This window comes from Nakaseomyces glabratus, chromosome M (assembly GCF_010111755.1).
Source record: "Nakaseomyces glabratus chromosome M, complete sequence".
In the NCBI taxonomy this organism is placed as follows: Eukaryota; Fungi; Ascomycota; class Saccharomycetes; order Saccharomycetales; family Saccharomycetaceae; genus Nakaseomyces; species Nakaseomyces glabratus.
In genome coordinates this window covers 335,680-357,336 of record NC_088963.1, presented here as the reverse complement: position 1 = coordinate 357,336, position 21,657 = coordinate 335,680, and the positions used below count along the sequence as shown (strand labels likewise).

The window sequence follows — 21,657 nt, the reverse complement described above, 5'->3', positions numbered from 1 at the left end:
ATAATAATTTCATATTCTAAGCATATTGAAAAGAATACATAAAATGATTTCTTAATATCAATTGCGGTTGTTCAAGAATGGTGGGTGGTTTCAAGTCTTATTAGACAAAAGTTATCAAGTATCTTCTTTAGTAGTGGCCCAGAAGTTGGATATGCATTTATTTATTGGGGTCGTTAAAATGTTACAAAACTAAACAGTGATACGTGATAGGTCATTCACAAATACGTATCTTGAGAATGACCACCATAAGTACCTAAACCAGACCATCTGGGATTTGTGGGCGTAGCACATTGCGGCAAAGGAGAGAGCATATTGGTCAAAAGTGCTTATAAAGCACACGTTACTGTCTGTGGCAATAGAATCTCTATTAGGTAAGTATGACACGAAGGTTTTATTGCTGGCTCTGATCTTGTTATAGATGATTTCTAACAATTTTGGGACAACACCGGAGTATTTGCTTATGATTTGCCATGTGGACAATGATTTCAATTCCAAGAAAACAAAGCTGTTTGATTTGATGGTCTTGAGGTAGGAGATAACGCCTTCGTTACAGGCAATGTGATTCCTGTGACCAGAGATACCTTCCCTATCAAAGGTCAAGATGATATCTTTCTGTTTGACACCAGGTTCGGAGGTCAAGATATATTTCTTCAAATCTGTGGCGACACCAGACCAAACTTCGTTTTGGCCATCGGTGTAATCGAGGATGTTAAGGGACACATTTCTGAGGTTCCTGTTTACAGTCAAATACCCGATAGCGTCTTTCAGTTCTTTCGCTCTTAGTTCGCCGAGTCCATCGGCATCACCATTTGACAGACAGACAACGTTGAGTTCCTGGACATGATCGATTAGTTGCAGTATAGTTGGGGAAAAGAACATAATTTCATCATCTGGGTGTGCAATCACCAGATTCAACACACCAAAGTTGTCATGGGTAGGTAGCAGTTTCGTCAAGTTCTCTTTGTTCAGGTCTTCTACCTTAGGAGTGAAGTATATGTACAGTACTTGAAAGATTATCGTCAGCTTCGTCAGCTTAAACAGGAGTTTCGAGAACGGGAAGTTTCTTATGGATTTCATTGTTGGTGTATTTGGCCTCTTCAGCATATAAGATTGTTTTCCTAGAACAGATAAACATTATGTATTTTTATTATACATGTGTGTGTTTGTATGTGCAGGAACTCAAAAAGCCTTGGGTCAAAGCCCTTTCAGAGCCTTATCGTATGCTTCGATATCACGGAACCCAACCACACTCTACATCAGGCAACATGCGAAAGGCGTCGTAAGCCTTCGGATCCTCGGTGCATAACACTGGGCACACGATCTTAGACCAAGTCTTATGAACATCACCTTAGTGTTAATGAAACTATCCAGAACTGGTACGCTTACTGAAGTAATGAAACGTCTATTACGCCCCAACCGGGATTCGAACGCAGGACTCCGGACAAAGGAATATTCCAATAAAAAAAACCGGAAAAATAAAGAAAATGCAGAGAAATTATAAAGTCAGCAAGCAGCTTTGTGCGTACATCTCTGAGTGAACCGGTGTCAAATGAAATAATATCTCGCCATTTAGGTAAATCATTTGTCAAGAGAAAGTTGAAGTTGGCTAAGAAAGTGCTGCACAGAACGGAATATTTTTCAGAAGCTTCTCATTTTTTTTCTCATGCAGAGAAGTCTCTGAGTCCCTTATAAAACAGCGCAGGGGAAGCTTTCCATGTATGAATACGTTGCTGCATATGTTTCTGTGACCCAGCTATCCCCCGTCCCCCCCTCCTGCTACCCCCGCAAATAATTGGATTCTGCAGCAATAAGCTTCATGCTCACCTTAGCAACTGGATTCCACGGTGGGAAGGGGGACTATTATAAAAAGCACGGATGAGGAAATACTGGTTACCTGATCATGCAAAAGAGAGCTAACAGCAACGATGGTGTCTAATGCTGATGAAACTTTTGTGGCGCCTAGGTTGATTCGGGTAGCTGGCGGGGGAGATGATGATGTGCACGGGAGTGGGTCTGGTGCGGGCCCTGCTAATGGGAACTCAGTTTCTGGGAGTAACACAGGTAGTCGAGGGTCTACACCTACATATAGAGTGGCACAGGCTTGTGATCGTTGCCGGTTGAAGAAGACCAAGTGTGATGGGAAGATACCGCAGTGTTCGCAGTGCGCGCTGGTCGGGTTTGAGTGTAAGATTAGCGATAGGCTCAATAGAAAATCCTTCCCAAGGGGATATACTGAGACACTAGAGGAGCGTGTTCGGGAGCTGGAAACTGAAAACAAGCGTTTAATGGCCTTGTGCAACTCTGACCTGGGAAGCAACACGAGAAGTGATGGTTTAGAGAAGCAATCGCCCTCAAAAAGGAAGAGATCACCATCTATGGAACGAGATAGTGAGCGCGGATTCACTGAAAACATGGAATTACAATTGCAGCAGAGCTGCTCTAGCTGCGGAAACTCAGACCCTAATCATAGATGTGTTCATCTGAAGCCTGTTGTTTCGAACATCATTGTGGATTCAAACACCGATGTGTCTTTTGAACAAAATGTAGCACCAGGACTGCCAGCAGTAAAAGCATTAAATTCCATGGCTGAGAGAGAGGAAAGTGCACAGTTGGCTATGTTAGTATCATTAGCCCTGCCTAGATCGACAGAGGAAATTCTATTCATACCACAATTAATGGCTAATATACAAAAGACCTTCGGATTTTCATCGAAGCAGTCATTATATACTGTATCATTGCTGTCATCATTGAAGAAGAATCTGCCAACACCTAATAGTAATTCATCGGACGAGAATCTATCACCTAACTATTATGTTTCAGAGGATTTTCGCCCATTCTTTTATGAGGTTTTGAAGTTTGATATACTTGGAGAAACAGAAACTGAAAATGGGTCAAATAGAAACGAATCTCCTGATAGTACTATACCTAATAGTAGAAGTGATGATTTATTGTCATGGATGGAAATACAACGTCTAGTTGATGTGTACTTTGAATGTTGGTCAAATACGATACCGATATTCAGTAGAAAATTATTCATAAAGCAGATGAAGGCTTTTAAGACAGAAGTTGACAAATTTGGTGATAGACTCTTTGAAGTCTACAAAACCGAACAAATAAAGATTAATTTTCTAAAAATTTTTGCTACAGTCTTGGCCGTTATGTGCCAAATGGCTTTGCTGTCTAGGTTGAAACAATTGGAAGCTACGACGCAAGAATTGGAGTGCAAAAGAACTCAAAACCTAATAGCGCATTATAACCAGCTTATAGAAAAAATCCATTTAGACTCTTTCTTCCAGGATATGTCGACCACAACTGTGCAAAGTCTTCAGCTGCTGTCGTTTATTTCGTTTTACTTCTTGAATGTTGGTGACATTCCGCGGTTGTATCAGTTAAGAGGAACAGTAATATCTATGGCTCAACAATTGAGATTACATAGATGTCCAAGTGCTGTGTTGCTTTCAGCATCGGGGTCGACAATGCAAAAGTTTGAACAAGGTGAAAGGAGATTATTATTCTGGGCAATATACTATTTAGATGTATTTTACTCCCTACAGTTGGGTGTACCGCGGCTAATTAAAGATCACGAAATTGAATGTGCCTTACCCGTCTCTGAAGAAGAAGATAGTCAGCTAGAAGGTCGAGTTTCTGACTTTTCTCTAGCGGTTATCAGATATGCCAAGGTCTTGGGTAATATTCTAGATTCTATATTCAAGAGAAATATGATGTCCGAAGCGGCAACTGAAAGTATGGCCTTTGTTCATGAGAAGGCGCTTGATATTTGGAAAAATCGTCTGCCTGAAAAGTATGGTTTCCGGTTAGAGGCAAATGGGCTTTTCAACTTTGATGAATTGACTGTTGTTAAGAATTCCGAAAAGGATTTGATCGAGAAGTCGTCAATATTATTATTTTATTTCTTGGCGAAGTGTATGATTCATTTGCCTGTAATCGCAACAAGGTCGGCCTCATTAGAGCAGCAACTTCAACCAGGGACGTCTTCTGACACATCTGAAACTCCAAAAGAAAGTCAAAATAAGACACCAACGAGAGTTTGTCCATCTTATATTCTAATGCAAAAAGCAGCCAGTACCATGCTTCAGGTAATGCATTATACTTCAGAATACTATTTGCCTTCACCGATCAATATCTCTAGGACAAAGGCCAGGTTTGCATTGTTGACTGCCTGTAGCGCTGTAGAATATCTGAAGGGTGGTTCGTTATATGTGGAAACAAAAAACCTCCTTGAGAACCTAATAATTAAGCTGGAGCTTGAGAGGAAGCTGGATTTACCAGGAATAATATCTTGGCATAGTTTGAAATTATTAGATATGGCTTTGATGTTACTGCTACAATCTCCGACAACTAAGATGGAAAAACTAGACAAACTAGTCCAAAAGAAAATTAACCATTATAATAGGCAAATGGGTATTCCAGCTATGAAGCTCTCCAACAGCAGGAAGAATAATAAAAAAATCAAATTAGAAAATGAGTCTAGCCAGCTTTCCAGCACTAGTAACCCCATAGCAAAGGGAGAATTAAAGAGTGATTCAGTTGTTTGTGAAGAAGATGATAATGTGAATGATAATGAAGTTACAACTACTGCTAAGCTAGAAGAAAATAATGAATTTATAAACCCCAATAAAATTGAACAAGGAGTTACTTCTAACACACTTGCCTTTTCATTTAGTAGTACTGATTTATCGGCTTTATTTAATGCACCAGAAAGCTTGTTTAAAGTACCCAATGAGAATACTCAGTATAATCAACAGCATGAGATGCATAATAATAGTATTTCTAGTTCCCATTCAAAAGAGCCTGTAAATAAGGAAAGGGATAGTGATAAACAGGAACTAAACGCCATTTTCAATGAGACTCAAAATAGAAGTACAAGTTTTGCTAAACTAATGCTACTCCTCAATAATGAGCATAAATCACTTTCATCATCTCTTGAGAATGACGTTAGAAATGTAGGCAACAAACTTTCAAGTGAGAATGCTGGGCAGTTACCATCACATGGTGCCACTTCGGGCTTAAATTCGAAAGGTAATGAATTTTTGTCAATGAATACACTTTATGGAGGAGATAATGATTTCATTATTGATGCGTCTCTTGGTTTGGCACCTTTGCTATCTGAAAATAATGAAATTCATAGACAGCATGAAGGAACCCAAGTTCAAGCTGGAAATAATGATATATTATCTACAAGGATAGGTTTTAATGGTAAGGATGATTATTCGAATTCTCGAAGCTTCACAAATGAAATGTTTGGTGGTTCGGACACTAAGCGAACAAGATCTGATACAACTGCTCTCTTGACCGCAAATTCAGAATTGACGCATGACTCACAGGATGGTAATGTCAATTTTGGGTCAACAAATTCAGAATTACATGAGAGGTTGAATAATAATCACTTTGATGCCGCAACTTCATATCTTCCTGAACAGAAGAGTGAATATGGATCCTCATTCGGCAATAAAAATACTGTAAAGAGTTTGAGCCCTAGTACTAGCTTTCTAGATGACGATACATTGAGTTTATCCTTTGGGGATTACAGTACTCAAAGGAGGCCAAGAAGATACCCTAATTATAACAATACACTAGGGAAGGATTCATTGGCCATGAAAACTGAAATTAATGGCGGTAGAAATCAAGGAAATCTGCATGATTTGTTCCAGTGGCAAAATTCGAAATAGCTTTATCAAATAGGTTTCAGATATTTTCTCAGTTCTATTTATTTTTTTTTTAGTTGTTTAAGAAGGTTCGGTTAAGACATGTTTATAAGTTTGTGATTTTGCACTTATCTTTCTAATTTTCCTTTTTGATTAGTATTTTAACCTTAGAGTCTTTGACATGGCACTAATGATACTTACAAGATATAAACGCACTTTCGATCTACCGAGGGGATTTGGACATTCGAGATTGTATTTCTCTCCCTGTAGAAGATGGCATGGGCAAGATATATTCATCGGTGGTTAGTAACTCCCTGCAGCTCGGATTGTTATATCATCAAAGAAGTTATTGCCGTTTATCCCACCTTTTGGTCGAACATAACGCATTGCAATGTCGTGGGATTGTATTATCATTCTTTTCAATATATATGAATAAGGTATTACTAAAAGGCATTCGGTGATCTTGTTACAAATTACTAGTTCAAAGTGTAGAATGGCCTGTTCCAAATTACTCAAAAACTATTCCCAAAAAGTATTGCCTTGTTGATATGAACGAGCGATTCGCATGAAAACTTGATGGAAGAGGCATTGTTGGATTAACTGCGCTGCAAACCCTTTCACATAGAGATGAGTAGTACTTTCCTACAAATTAGGCTATCTCAAGGGCGTGGGACATTTTGTACCGTTAGTGGAGTTTGATATCCATTGTTTTTGGCAACTAATTGGGCGTGAGATAATTTTACTATTCTAATATGTTAGAATCAGCTTCGGTGGGCAAATTCAGTTCTACTAATTGCCTGGATACTGGCATAAGGTAAAGCATATTCATGCCCTCCGTTGTATTACTGGCTTGACGCGATTCGCTGATATTTAAGGAGAAAAATCACAGAAAAAAAAAGAAAGAAAATATGGTACATTTGCTAGAACAATGGGAGAGCGTAGAAATACCGGCAGAACTGGTAGATTGCGAAAGGGGCAGAGAATTGACCTCCACAGAAATCTGAGTATAGATGCACGCTAGATCTGATTTTCACTTTACCTTCCCACTGCACTTGCAAAAGAAACTGATGTGTTTTCTGAATATTTGGTAATATATTATTAATATTTTATTTTATAACATTAAGATACACTAACTTACTACTGTTTCTCAGAAACGTTAGCTTATCTTGTGGGTTGGTAATAGGGGATACGAAGCAAATTTTCTAACTCCTTACAGCGGACTATCGTTCAGATTCAGTTCCTGTTTCATAAGACAGAATAAGCAGAGTTTCTTGTCTGTTCATTCGACTAAACCCTTTGCACAATTGCTTTTGTGTGAATTGCCAATAGCTTTATTTCACAGGAGGTGCACATAATTTGTACCCATAATCTCTGGGACATTGTAAACAAATGAGACGCGTAAATAGAAACATGAACGCGTAAATATTTGTGTTTACCATTTTCTTTAATATTATCTACGTTTGCTAAGATGGGGGGGGGTTCCGAAATGTAGCAGTTCGGTCACAGATAAGAAGGTGCAAAGACTCCATGGCTTTTTTTTTGCTATTCGAATGTGTGTCGCCAACGTTGAAAAATATCTACGGGGTTTCACCTTGAACTCCAGCCAACTTTATTGCTTCCTTAACTTGGCATTCCATTCCTGAACGTATGTAACTGTTCTAGCGTGGTACATTCGAGTCCCATAGCTAACTCAGCTCAATGGAATACTCTATTTATTAGCATATTTTTATTTACGCACTCATATTCTTGTAGGAGCTCTTAGTATAGTTGGATATTAATTTTATTGCTATTTGTTAGTAGAGGCATTTAAGATGTTATTGAATTATAATTTTACCTCTTTTACACCTCTGTTTTCTTTTTAGACAAACATTATAGGCACTTGTTATTTGCACCAGTATCATGATATTAATAAAATATTTGTAAAATATTTCCTTGAATACGAGACCCAAAATATGCCAACAATGACTATCGTAAGATGCGTATCAATTGTAAGTACTTCCTTATATATTTTTCCTTTAATTCGAAGCAATCTATATTTGAACTTATAATATATAAAGGCCAACCAATATAAAATATTATTTAGCTTGTTTGTCATTGTCAAAATTTAATTTGTTAAGATTACATTAAATCTAATAAATATCTAACACTATACACTCAGCATTTTGAATTGAATTTATTTAATAGCTTGGCTAAAATAAAAATACCTCTAAAGCAAAGGAAAAAATCTACAAACACCAAGCTGGCAGGATAATAAATGGTGCTTATTGTTACTCATAATATGACTTCAGAAAAAAATAATCCAAAATCAGAAAAAACTAATTATGATGGTGTGGTAACTAAAAGCATTGCCTTTGATGGCTGTGAGGAGTGCAGTAGTTCAGATGAATGCCAGTCCAACTCAGATCAATTGTCAGTTACTTCAAAAGGATGTATTTGTTCTGTGGATGACTGTCACGAGAATGACAGCCCATTTCAAAATCCTGAATATTTTGAGACTGGATTTAAAGAAGTAATGTTCATCATATCATGTATGGTAGCACAGTTGTTGAATCAAGCAGGACAAACACAGTCCTTATCTACAATGAACGTTTTAGCAGACTATTTCAAATCGAATAGTAGTAAACAACCTTGGTTAATGGCCTCATTTCCTTTGGTGTCAGGCTCATTTATCCTAATTAGTGGTAGATTAGGCGATATTTATGGCCTTAAGAAAGCCCTTTCCGTCGGTTATATCATTATGACATTGTGGTCTATAATATGTGGCCTTGCAAAATATACTAACAGCGATGCATTTTTTATAGTATGTAGATCGTTTCAAGGATTGGGGATTGCATTTATATTACCGAATATCATGGGTTTGGTTGGGAACATCTACAAAGTTGGAACACTCAGAAAAAATATAGTAATTAGCTGTATTGGTTGTATGGCACCTGCTGGAGCCGCATTAGGTGCACTATTTGGAGGATTAATAGTAACTGAAGATGCAGAACAATGGCCTTGGGTATTTTATGCTTTTGGAATTGCTTCATTCGTTAATATGTTATTAGCACTCTATTCGATACCAAATAATGTTCCCACTAATCTGAACAATCTGAACATGGATTGGATTGGATCACTTCTAGGTGTTTCAGGTTTACTATTACTCAATATCGTTTGGAATCAAGCACCAATAGTTGGTTGGGGAGAGGCATATATTATTGTGCTCCTAATCATATCGATAATCTTGCTATTAATATTTGTGGTTTACGAAATAAAATATGCAACCTCACCATTATTGCCACCCTCAGTACTCGAAAACAAAAAGATTTTGATGATTCTTGCTGCGCTTTTCTTTGGCTGGGGCTCATTTGGTATCTGGACATACTATTATTACGCATTTCAGTTGAATCTCAGAAAATATACTCCATTGTGGGCAGGTGGTACTCATTTTATGTTTGTCATATGGGGAACTGTAGCTGCTTTTGTTGTGGCATTAACAATTAAAAAAGTAGGACCTGCTGTGTTGCTTTGTTTCTCAATGGTGGCATTTGATTGTGGGTCAATCATGCTCAGCGTAACACCCGTTCATCAAACATATTGGAGAATGAATGTGGGTATGCAAATCATATTAAGTTTTGGCATGGATTTATCTTTTCCAGCATCCTCCATAATATTAAGTGATTTTCTACCAATGCAGTATCAAGGAATGGCTGGTTCATTAGTGAATACTGTGGTAAACTATTCGACTTCTTTATGTCTTGGTATGGGTAATACTGTTGAACAGCAATACAATGCACATGGAGCAGATTTGTTAAAAGGCTACCGTTCTGCTCTGTATCTTGCTATTGGTTTAGCATCAGCTGGTGTATGCGTCAGCCTTGTATTTTTAGTTACCGATATAATAGCTAAGCGCCATAGAAAGAGAATTGAAAGTGAATGTGAAAGCTGCTAATTTAAATCATTATTCTTTGGAATGGAGGCCAATAGATCTAATGAAACATTACCAAATTTTTGAACATACTGAAAATGGTAACATGCGGTTCACCCAAATAAGAACATTGTGAATACGCCGAAAACACTTTTGAAATTTTTAAAATTCTTTTATGTAATACCTCAAAAAAATTTTATAGACTGAAATAATATACTATCATATTCTTGAATACTTGTTTCAATTTCTCTAAAAGTCTGTGGATAATCCATTTGAAGAGGGTTTAAACCATTCATGTTTTAAGGTCTCCCAAAGACTTTTTGCAAGAATACGTGCACGTCCCTCAGTGGAACTTATTCCTTCAATATATACTTTCAATTTGGGTTCAGTTCCAGATCCTCTTATTGTGAACCTAACAGACTCGCCAGTATTAGAGGCACCAGAAGGAACGGCAGTAATAGTAATCATCTGGGAATTCTTATCTACAGGTAGTAAAGGTTTTTTATCAGCTGTTGTTGAATCAAATCCAATAGTTAAATCTCTAAACTCAGTTACTCTAAAATGCTCACCGATTGACTCAGGAAAACTTAATCCCATTGATGTATAGGAGGACCTTATAGATTCAAAAACTTTGTCTGTTTTAGACGGATCTGATACAATATAATAACCATTATACTCGGCTGAAACTCCATATTTATCATAGCATTCGTGGATTATATCAATAGGGTTGGATGAAGATTGTAGCCAGTTGGCGTAAGCTTGCAAGAAGACTATGGCTGCACTGACACCATCTTTGTCATGCTCCATAGCTGGGAACATATAACCGATAGCTTCTTCATAGCCGAATGGAACAAAATAGCCTTTCTCCTCAAGTTTTGCAGCTTCATTTCCAATCCATTTGAACCCTGTCAATGTGTCTTTGTAAAGGAAACCCTCTTTCTCAGCCATCCTTTTGATAACCTGAGCAGATACCGTTGAATTAAGCATAGCCAAAGGTTTGTTTTTAATACCCTTGTCTGCAGCCTTTTGATACATTTTGAATTCATAAAAGGCAAAAAGTAAACCAATTTCATTCCCTGTTAACTGCTTCCACTCATTTTTACTGTCATCTCTAACAGCAACAGAAAACCTGTCGGCGTTTGGATCATTCGCTAAAACTAACTTAATTCCATTGGCTTCAGCCAACGTAATTGCTAAATTCAAAGCACCTTTCTCCTCTGGGTTTGGAAAACTAACTGTTCTAAAGGAAGGATCTGGATCTTTTTGCTCAGGAACTGTGATATAGTCAATATTGTCTTTCAAATTAAGAGATTCATTTAAAATAGTGCTAAAAATCTGATGGCCAACTCCATGCATTGGTGTATACACAAACCAGGGCTTTTCATCTGGGGCAGCAAAATCTCTTTGAATAAGCTGATTTACTACTGAATTCAAATATGAAGTCAACATTCTCTTTCTAACATATTCAATTTTTCCATCTGTCTCTGCATTTGATAAGATCTTAGTAAAGTTCCAATCGGTTGACCATGGTTCCAAGTTATTATTAATAGTCTCAGCAATGCCATGGTCATGAGGTGGTATTATTTGACAGCCATTGGTATAATATACCTTATAGCCATTATCCATTTTCGGGTTATGACTGGCAGTAATCATAACACCAACAGAGGCATTGAGATGGTCTACACTATAGGGCACCATAGGAGTGTGAACAAATTCATCGTGGGGGTTGAGGTAGTAAACTTTGAATCCCGCTCTTATAAATGTCGCAGCAGTAACCTGTGCGAATTCTTGTGAATGATATCTGTGATCATGACCCACTACCGCTGTTAAATTTTGAGGGAATTTATCCTTGATGTATGTTGCTAATCCCTGGGACGCCTGTAAAATCACCAATTTGTTTAGCCTATTAGTACCTGCTTCCATCCGAGCTCTTAAACCAGCAGTACCAAACACTATCCTGGAGTCAAACCTCTTATGTAATTCATCCCAATTTTGATCATTGCAAAGCTTAATCACTTCATTCCTAGTCTCCTCATTCTTATCTAGCTGTAGCCATGATTCGATCGCAGTTCTTAATTCCACCGGTATATCAGTCGTAGACATTTTTTTTTAACTGTTTATTTGGCTATTGAGAGCAAAATCTATTTGATTGCAGAAATATCTCAGTATATTTTTGTCCTTTAAACACTGTTGGCATATTGATGAGTTTGCAAAATGTTTGTATAGTTAACCTAGAAACATTGGGAAGGCCCAATGGGCTTACTGTCCCCTAATATCAGAATCTTGCTGACCTATGCAATCAATTGCAGTATTTTACGTATTTTGTTACAACTATAGAGACAGTCTATATAGATATGTTATATCCGGAGCATCGTTAGTATTGTTTAGTGAAGACTTGCGTATCTATTACAAGATTGTTAGTTTGTTTTATTTTAATGTTATGCAGTTATTGAGGTAAATATAGCCAATATGTAAAACTTGTCACTGCATATAGCAGAAGAACAAGGGTATTCGTAGCTTAACAACATAATGAACCATTGGACATTAGGCATTAAAATACGACGCTAGTTAGGAATATGAAAATTAAAAGATTAGGCAAGAATTATTCTGACTCCACGGGCTAGTAAAACAGTTTTTCTTTTCGACGGAGTTTGGATAAACGACTGATGTAGTCAAAATATCCAAACCACCAAATCGATCTAATCATCTAGAGCATTCAGAAGATCTTCTTCAAAATCTGATTCAACATCACTAGATCTGTCATCATCTTTTGAAGTTAGTTGTTTCTTACTTGCCATCTCGTGAGCGTTTTCAGATACATCATCGATTGGCCTCTTTGGAAGATGATTACCATTACCGTTTGGAATTTGATCCTCTTCATTTTGGGTATCCGATGGATTGTTTAGTACATCTTCTGTGGCCTCAGGAACTTTGTTTGTTATTGAAGATTCAGAAGAATTACCATTTGCGGCCAAGCCATTATCAGTGTCTTCTGATATAAGGCTATCTTCATCTGAGTTATCATCATCTGAGCCAAATTCAACCTCATCCTCATCGTCGTTAAGCCATGAAGTATCTCCACCAAATAATGGCATTGTAGGTTCCATTTGATTAGCCCTCTCATTGAGCTCTTCCTCCTCTTCAATTTCTAATTCCTCTAACTTCTTTTTCTTTTGTTCTAGCTTCTTTTTGAATTCAATCAATTCATCTTCTGAAACAGGTTGCTCAACTATTAACAAGTATGGTTTTTCATCAATGCGCTTCCATGATGCCAGACATTCAAAAATCCAATCTGGGTGTACAACTTTGATATCGGGGTTAAATGCTTTTGCGAGCCGTGCTTTGTAGGTGCCCGGAGTCTTAGTGACTACATGAGTTGTGTGTTCATCTATATCAGATGTACTTTCAGCACCAAAAAGACTGGTCCAGATAACTATATCCGCCCTTTTGATGTCAGTACCCAATGGAATCAAACCAGAAAAAACGAAATGACATTCTTTGAATACTTTTTTCTTTAACTTAGGAAGTAACATGGTAATATCGGCTTCATTTTGGTCACTAGCATCTTCCAATAAATGGTAGAATTCCTTATGTATGTATGCCAGAGTATCTTTCAAATAAAACAATTCATCATCATCATCGATCAGTAAACGTTGATCGTGTAAGTGTTTCTGGAGTTTTGCTAAAGGTCTATTTTGTTGCTGGACTTCCAATGACGCGGAGAATTCAAGCTTCTTAGCTATCTTTTCCTTGGATTCTTGGTCGGTGCTTTCTTCAGCGGTGGCCATTTGGTGATTTAGCTTTTCTTCTTGCCTTTTAACTTCTTCATCAATTTTTTCCTGTAGTTTTTTTTCTGTATCCATAATATCTGTCAATAACTCCTCTGACTCTTTGATTTTTTGGCGTGTTCGTCTCCCTAATTGTAGCATGGTAGTTTGCTGCTTCGGTAGGAAGTTGGAATTAATATCTCCAACGCCCACAAAAAAGTTATAAGGCACAACTTTAATTAAATTTGGACACCAATTCCAAACATCACCTCTATCGTCTATTACAACAACCATAGACTGGTCAGTTGGAAAAAGTCTAGTTAACGACTTCTGTGTTAATGAGCCATTTTCATCTCTAGAAAGTATTCTATCGCCGAAAAGAGATTTATCTGGATCTATTATCTTGGCAATCTCTAAAGCATATGCTCTGGTAGCCATTGTATATATATGCATCTCGTATAAAGGCGCGATTTTCTCAAAGAATTCCTTCAACCCTGGTCTGATCTTAACATAGTACCAACATGTTCGTACTGGTGGTTTTGGTCCCATATATATTAGTGGTAAAATTGGTTCCTCTTCTAATGAGAAGCATTTGACATCTTTTAACGTTTCGTAGTTTGGATTGGAAGGGTCGGCTTTCCACTCGCCTATTGTTGGGTCCACACCACAATGGATTACAGTTTGGTCTAAATCAACTACCAATACTAATTTTTTTTCATTCTTTAACCGGGTAGTTATCTGTTTATCTAAGTCTATAGCTTCCTTTCTGCTGACTCGCAGATTTGTGTCAGTATGTGAAATGGTCAGGTTTGCATCCACTTGGTCATACTCATCGACTTCCTTTCCACACATTGTACAAAGGCCACCATAAACTATATCATGGTTACAAGGTCTTTTTATTTCACATACAGCCATATTTGGGCCAGCAATTTCATCTTTCTCATCAACGTTCCAGGATAAAAGGTCGCCTTCAAAAGGTGCCTCATAGAATTCGATTGACTCCCTGACTTTTCTTTTAGATTTTTCAATCTCTGGTCCTTCATAATCTATGTCGTTATCGTCTGGTGAATTGGCAATCTCAACCATATACCAAAACTTATATGCAAACAAACGTTGACCTTTTTCCACATAGCTACCTATGGGCACCATCAACTCATCTACAGTAATAGGGTATGGCAACCCCATTGGAGTAAGAACAGGTGTACTCATAATGCCAAGGTGCTAAGTATATTAATGTTTAATTATCTTGTAAGACAATTGGTTTTGAACCTTAGAATTGTTGTATTCCAATTTTGAAATCCCAATATTTTTTTAAAGTTCTCTTGAAGCAAAGAGAGAGTTCTCTGATTTAGCACAATATGCTGATACCTCTCAAATAGATAAAACAGCTGAGTTTTTAACCTTCGGAATGAGTTGTAGATGGGAGGACAGTCGGATTTTGTATTGACCCGAAAATGTAAATAATGTCCAATATAGTTCCACAGGCTCAATTCTAACGCAGTCGGTACCTGTCAAAGTGTAATGCTAAGCTATAACAAACACTGTATAGTTGTTAGTTCTATTAAGTTGGTTGTTGGTAGGTTATGGAAATAATAAACATATTAAAAGCATGTTAAGGTTAGTTGATCTTCTTGTTTTCCTTCATCTTTTTTTTTTTCAGCTGTGTCTCTTGTTTTTTTCAAGGGAAACTTGATGGGATGAGATGGCCAGATGCCATGGGTGAACGGAAAGGCTTATGGTGACTGACCTATAGTGACCCATACTATACATAGTTGCACATGGAATGCATTAGCTTACGTACGCAAATCACTAATAATTGCTGTGTGAAGATGGTGTTTCACATCTTGCATCAATTATTAAATAACTGTTTTGATTTAAATATATAAGATGAATGAAGTAATTGATTATCTGGGCATAATTGGTAATTCTATATAATATATACATCTGCTAAAACGTACTTGTTTTGAAGATTTAATTCTTTTACACATCACCATTCAGGAGGGCATCAAGAGCTCCTTGAACAGAGCCACCACTACGTCTCAATGCTGCAACATTTCTATCAAAATCAAAGAAGCCCATGTCATTCAGCTGTCTTAATTGTTGTTCGTAACGCTCTTCTGGAGGTCTGTTGTCTTCTTGTGCTGGTGCAGGTAGTTGTCCACCTAGCAATGATGCTAATAGGGTAGGGTCAAAAGCCGGTTGCTGTACGCCAGCACCACCTTGCTGGTTGTTCATGTTGCCCATCATGGCAGCAAATGGGTTGCTTGCAGGATCCATTAGTGCGGCAAATGGGTTGGCAGCAGCGTTAGGGTTAGCGTTTGCGTTACTGTTCGTTCTGTTGTTTGTACTTGTGTTCTCTGTAGAGCCTGTAGTAGTTTCAGTATCGTCTCCGCCTGGAGCTGGGAAAGCCGAAGCATCTGTTGCATCTGCGCCAGGCATACCACCTTGACCGTTCATCATTCTTGCGAATTGCATACTTTGTCTAATCATGGCAGGGTTTGTCAGCATTTGTCTGAAGAACGGACTCTGTAGCATTTGTCTAGCCTGTGGGCCCATTGCTTGTAGTTGTGGATTGGATTGTATCATGAAGTCTAGCATCTCTGGGTTGCTCAACATTTCGTTCATTTGCGACTGGAAGATAGGGTTTTCCATCATCCTTAGCATTTCGTCCTGATCTGGGGCGTTATTAATGCCACCATCGGGGCCAAACATATCGGCAGAGGGCAAATTGGCGTAGCCTGCGTAACGAGCTCCGGTAAGGTCAGCCAATGGGTTGAAACCGCCAGTTTGTCCGGAGGCAATGTTGGATGGCACCGCAGTGGTAGAAGAGTTGCTGGATTCGTTAGCATTAGTAGGAGCATTTGAAGTAGAAGCGTTACCACCAGACTTCACCATATGTATCGCATGGTCATCCTTGATGTTGTAGGACTCAACAGTTTGGTCATCCTTCAAAATCTTACCAGAGTAAATCAGCCTCTGATTACCTGAAGGGATCTCAGAAACTTTGGCAATCTCCTCTTTCAAATTCAAGATCGTTTGCGAGGGATCGATGGAGACGTCCCATTTGTTCTGACCAGACTTGATATGGATAGTAATCGACATTATTTTCTCAGGAGTATCGTTAATCGCGGGTAGAGTCTCTCAACACGCAACAGTAGAGAGTATCTTAAAGCAAACCACAAATGCCTTTCCACTAGAAGTTGTAGCAAAGGTAATCTACATATGTACCATTGTTTCCGAATAAGTTGGGATTCTAGAAAGGCCTTCCAACTTTGTATGATCATGATTAGGGTGAACAATAGATGAACGGAACACAGTGGAAGCAAGAAGATTTTAGGGTTTGGTTCTGAGAAAAAGCACCGGGTCTTTCAAACCCTAATTCTCTCTTCTTTCAAATCCCCAGTATTCCATACTATAGCTAAGTGGGATAACGCAACAAGAAAAAAAGCCAAAATTAGGGCTTTACTTTGCCCCCCTCCCCCCCCCACCTCTCTCTGTAAGTAGCACCTTTGGAACATACAAGAGAACCCTAAATTTACCCGGCTATCAGCATTCAGCTACCGTCTCTTCCATAAGTCCATAGCCAGACTAGTTAGTATACATTAGGCTATGCATAGACTTGGGTATTACTACATGTTGGCTTGGTTTTCTTGGGTATAGATAGAATAATGGCAAATTTGTTGTAGTTGTTAGTGAAGAGAACGATTCGTTTTTGAAAATGGCTTTCCCTCTTGTATCTGAATCTAGATGGTCTTTTGAGCATCCGATAGGTCGTGGGGGGTAAGAAGATTTCTTGTCCCTTAACATCCATGGTGAAGCCATATCTACTGCTAAAAATTGAGTTAAACACCTACTAGTGGGTTCTTTCTTTTTTTTTGCTTGTTGATCTGCAGAATATAGATTATCTGCAATTTTACAACTCTAATTTGTACACACTACACCTTTTTTCATGGGTTTAGATAGCTCATTTCTTTGTTATCAGAGTGGTGGCTTCTTGGCTTCTGGGATTTTATTTCTACTTAGCAAGACCGATTCGTTGCTTGGCCATTGTGATTTCCTTTTTTTTGATTGTGTTCTTTAATTTTAAAGGCTATTTTGTACTACTCAATACTGTCCCCCCTCCATGATTCAAAAAGTAATAAATGTATATTGCTCCTTTCACAGAAATGATTATATAAAAGGAAGATAAAGAGTAAAACTATAAGATCTTGTATGTGTATAACCGATCGCAACAGAGCAAACTTAGTTAAAGACTATTTTATATAGCAGCAAAAGATGATTCGATTTGGAATGCCACACAACCAAGGGTCTCTGCCAGCAATACAGGCCAGTATAGCCTATGGATCGTCTAACTTACCATCTCCAGAGGACGATTTCGACTTGAGGCTCTCTCCTAGTATATCAGGAAGAGACACTCAGACTTTGCTGAATTACGTTTCCAGTTCTGAGAACGATGCGATTATTAGTTCCAGTAGGACAGACGATGAGCTGTCTGGGATTCATGATAACGCTGAGAATGGGTCCAGCGACTATTACAATAACATACTGTCTACGTCGTCCTCGACATCCTTAGGGACATATGAGCATGTAATCATTAGTCGAACGAGGAGTCCCATTCAGGAGGCAACGTCACTGACGCCTAATGTATCGACTCAGATAGATAAATGGTGCCTTGAGATACAACTAGACAGACAGAGGACACCTTCTCTGGCATTGGCAGATGACCAAGTGGATATAGATAGAAATGACTTGTGGACAAGTCACATACTTGCCGACCTTGATGATAGCCATCTCAAGAGAATCAAAGAGTTTGCGGCTTATTTTTTACCTGTATTAAAGGAGTCTAGAAGACAACAAAGAGAATTGCAAAAACAAACGGCAAGGCGCAATACCGATACGGCTAACACTAGAAAGTTTCGGATACCTAGTTTATTTAATAAAGATCTTCTAAGTCTGTCTTTTGAAAATATATCCATTGAGTCAGACTGCTCATCTTATATCGAAGTGCTATCCTCCCCATATCTAAATATTTCATATTCAGATTTGACCTGAAAGGTTGACAAGGCGTATAATTTGCTCTAGTTACAATGGCATGTCATCACTTGAGTCATAGTTGACCTGAGTCATACTCCATTAACAAAATTAAAAATATAAAAAAAAAAAAAAAAAAAAAAGCTGTATAATAAGGAAAATGATGTGACATGAACCCCATTAATAAAATTAGAAATTTAGCCAGTATGGTCACATAGAAATAATATAAACTCAATTTAGAAATATTATATACTCATTTAATAATTTTAATATATGATAAACGCGTATAATTACATCTCAAAATATTAGGAGATAAATGAAACAAAAATCTATAAATACGAGGTGGTTGTTTGTAATATGAAACCATTATATGGGCTTCTATCTTCACTTATGATGTAGCGATATAATTTCCGCTGGCCAGTGTTCTGTTTGTTCTCATTGGTTGCCATTCACCTCCGAATGGATTTTCAACATCGTATTCTTGAACGGACAATGTTATCTTACTGCCTATTATATTTATTGAAGCATCCTGTTGCCCCTGTTGCTCACGAATTACAAATTTTAGCATTACACCATCACTAGGTTCAAAACCCTGTCCATTTGTCATAAACCTACCAATTAATTTAACATTCTCACCATCCCTAGAAATCGTGAGTGGCTCCTTGAACTTCCAGGTAATTCTGTTCTTTTCTCTATTAAATGTACCTTGTGGTTTGGATAATGCACTTGTACTCTCAGTACCAGCAATATTTACCATTACAGTAAAATCACTGAGAGTCAACTCGTTTATGCTTTCTGGAATTTGATTTGAGAGACCAACAGTTAATACTACACTGGCTTGATGAGGCTCAAATTTCCATATTGGGTGTATGACAACAGGCACGGTCGTGTTATCGATTGAGTATTTCATAGCCCCCAATGTTCTACCATCTATAAATTGTGGATTAACTTTATATTCTGTATCCGCCACCTTCTCCATAAATGCCTGATTTAAAATGACCTTGTTGAAGGTTGATGCATTCGTAACCTGTAGATTCAATCCGATGGGAAGAGGGGTGTTCATCACCGTATTCTTGACATAATTCAGTGCAACTTCTCCTACTAGTTGAGAAGATGTTAAGACACCATCCTTAAAGGTTGCATTCAACACTTCGGCAATACTAGCATTAAGTCCAAATATTGAGAAATCGTCCGGTAGATGTTGAAAGAGGGAATTATTAGCGCTTGATGTACCGGTAGCACCCGTGGTTTGAGCTTGCAGAGCAGTTAACTCGCCAGTTAATTGTGGCTGCATCATTTGTTGACTCCCAAGTGTATTCGCAGCTGTGTTGTTTGGCATGTTATCATTGTTGCTTAGATGTGGTGAGTATGCTGGTGGCTCATTATTAGTAGTTGATGCAGCACTGCTTGTCGACCATTGCCGTGGTGTTTGCGACTTTGAAGAATTTGGAGATGTGATGTGCAAAGGTTTATGTTGAATTATTTCTGGGGTAGATTTCGCATTTTGATCGGAAACTATATCTCTTTCTTTTTTACTTTGGTTAATATCTGGCAGAGGCTTGTCCTTTTGGTTGGGTATTAAAGCAGGTTGACTCATTGAAGCGATTGGAGCTTGTTCAATTTTTGGTTGCTGTTGGAAGCTTTTTGGAGTTGAAATATTACTTGAGGAAATCTGGTCGGTAATACCACTTTCACGATTTTGTATGTCTACTTGAGGTGTTTGCATTGTTGAAGCCATTTGCGACTTTCTACTAGAATAATTAGTTGACGCACTTGCTGAGCTAAATGATTTTGATAATGGTGGTTTTTCAGGTGAAGAGCTTAAGCGTTGTTGCGATTTTTTGCTCTTTAACTTATTTTTACCAAAAATGGAACCCATTTTCGATTTCAGCTTCTGGGTTTTGTTCATATTTTTATAAGTCGTAGAGTCTTCCAGCATGATAGGTTGCTCCGATCCCATATCATGCTTAATTACAGTTGAAGCTGAAGCAAATCTACTTGGAGACGTTTTATCATTGAATGAGCCTCTTTCCTGGTTTGGTGTGTTCATATTAGATGGGGCATACTTAGCATTATTTCCGGGTTGCACTTGGCTAAATTTGTAATTGGAAGCATCATTGGCAAATCTTTGAATTTCTTTCTCAGGGTTGAACTCCAAAAACTGTGTCATGTATGTGTCACATTTTTCGGTTGTCTTTAAAATATAATCGGTATAACCAGATTGGTACTTCAACAGACAATCTTTGACTGAATAAAGTCTTTCATAGTCCATTGTTTCGAAAATTTGGAATAGTTTTGCTTTATCGGCATCCCATTCTGATTGGAGTTCAGCATGTGTATTAGGGTCCTTATTTCTTTTTAATGAGACTGCTACCTTACTTAACTTGGAATGAAGGTGCTTGCTGGTTCCCCAATTGCTATTCTTCTCCACAGAATTTTTGATACCTAAAATTACCTCATCTTCGATAACCTTACTGAATTTAGTGTTAGCAGCAAGATCGAGTTTTAATTCTGATACCAGTGTATTCCATAGAGGTTCTATTTCTCCTAAAGAATTGAATGTAAAGTGTTGCATTTCCTCGGCTGTAAGAACATTGTTTTCAATCATTTGCTTTCTAAGCATACTATTTAAATCTTCATTTTCAATAATTATCTTACGCAGTTGTTGGTTATAGTTTCTCCTTAGATCAGCAAGTTGATTCAAAAATAAATATAAGTTTGTGTTCAAAAGTTTAGCCTGTGATAGTCGTATCCTCAATGTCTCAGTAGCCTCATAGGGGTCTTTTCGTTCCAAAATTTGATTGATATAAGTTGACCTATGATTGTTCATAATCAATGGATATTATTTCGTGTGTATGGTTTGATATATGATGTTATAACCTTTACAGATAAAAATGGTCAAAGGAAAACTAAATTGAACGAGTGTGGACTTTTAAATGATATATATGTATTCATTTGTTTCCAATTATCCTGTTTGTTGTTATTTTTTCAGGCTATTTTTCTTTGTGAAGAAAGAATGTGTCAAGGTTGCATTTCATACCAAAACATATATATTGGGACAAATTTTTTGTTGAAGTGTTAGTCATTTAAGTGTACCAAGTAGCAATGACTGGGAGGCTTAACGCATATTTATCTTGTTTTATTTCGTTGGCTAGCCATAAATATGAGTGGGGATATTTATATGTACTACTAATGTTTTAAATTAAGAGCTATAAAAATGCTGTAAAGTATAGGTTCTGTCTTGACAATAGAATGAATAGGTCCATCTATTATATTATGTGAAGGT

At 37.7% G+C, this 21,657-nt stretch overlaps 8 protein-coding genes across 8 annotated transcripts; 3 read left to right on the top strand and 5 right to left on the bottom strand.

Moving 5' to 3' along the window:
- Positions 1-189: 189 nt before the first annotated feature.
- Positions 190-1,104, bottom strand: GPI12 (N-acetylglucosaminylphosphatidylinositol deacetylase; the record flags this gene model as incomplete). The annotated part of the gene is made up of 1 exon (XM_449479.1): positions 190-1,104. One exon carries the CDS (start codon positions 1,102-1,104, stop codon positions 190-192), a length of 915 nt encoding a protein of 304 aa, XP_449479.1.
- Positions 1,105-1,925: 821 nt separating this feature from the next.
- CAT8 (DNA-binding transcription factor CAT8) lies at positions 1,926-5,690 on the top strand (the record flags this gene model as incomplete). The annotated part of the gene is made up of 1 exon (XM_449478.1): positions 1,926-5,690. One exon carries the CDS (start codon positions 1,926-1,928, stop codon positions 5,688-5,690), a length of 3,765 nt encoding a protein of 1,254 aa, XP_449478.1.
- Positions 5,691-7,920: 2,230 nt separating this feature from the next.
- On the top strand, positions 7,921-9,597 carry ATR2 (Atr2p; the record flags this gene model as incomplete). The annotated part of the gene is made up of 1 exon (XM_449477.1): positions 7,921-9,597. The coding sequence occupies one exon, from the start codon at positions 7,921-7,923 to the stop codon at positions 9,595-9,597; it is 1,677 nt and encodes a 558-aa protein (XP_449477.1).
- Positions 9,598-9,822: 225 nt separating this feature from the next.
- On the bottom strand, positions 9,823-11,676 carry PRM15 (phosphoribomutase PRM15; the record flags this gene model as incomplete). Its single annotated transcript, XM_449476.1, has 1 exon — positions 9,823-11,676. One exon carries the CDS (start codon positions 11,674-11,676, stop codon positions 9,823-9,825), a length of 1,854 nt encoding a protein of 617 aa, XP_449476.1.
- A 596-nt stretch (positions 11,677-12,272) lies between these two features.
- Positions 12,273-14,549, bottom strand: FCP1 (protein serine/threonine phosphatase; the record flags this gene model as incomplete). The annotated part of the gene is made up of 1 exon (XM_449475.1): positions 12,273-14,549. One exon carries the CDS (start codon positions 14,547-14,549, stop codon positions 12,273-12,275), a length of 2,277 nt encoding a protein of 758 aa, XP_449475.1.
- Positions 14,550-15,320: 771 nt separating this feature from the next.
- On the bottom strand, positions 15,321-16,442 carry DSK2 (ubiquitin domain-containing protein DSK2; the record flags this gene model as incomplete). Its single annotated transcript, XM_449474.1, has 1 exon — positions 15,321-16,442. The coding sequence occupies one exon, from the start codon at positions 16,440-16,442 to the stop codon at positions 15,321-15,323; it is 1,122 nt and encodes a 373-aa protein (XP_449474.1).
- Positions 16,443-17,615: 1,173 nt separating this feature from the next.
- On the top strand, positions 17,616-18,392 carry GVI51_M02783 (uncharacterized protein; the record flags this gene model as incomplete). Its single annotated transcript, XM_449473.1, has 1 exon — positions 17,616-18,392. The coding sequence occupies one exon, from the start codon at positions 17,616-17,618 to the stop codon at positions 18,390-18,392; it is 777 nt and encodes a 258-aa protein (XP_449473.1).
- A 367-nt stretch (positions 18,393-18,759) lies between these two features.
- GVI51_M02761 (uncharacterized protein) lies at positions 18,760-21,201 on the bottom strand (the record flags this gene model as incomplete). The annotated part of the gene is made up of 1 exon (XM_449472.1): positions 18,760-21,201. One exon carries the CDS (start codon positions 21,199-21,201, stop codon positions 18,760-18,762), a length of 2,442 nt encoding a protein of 813 aa, XP_449472.1.
- Positions 21,202-21,657: the final 456 nt, after the last annotated feature.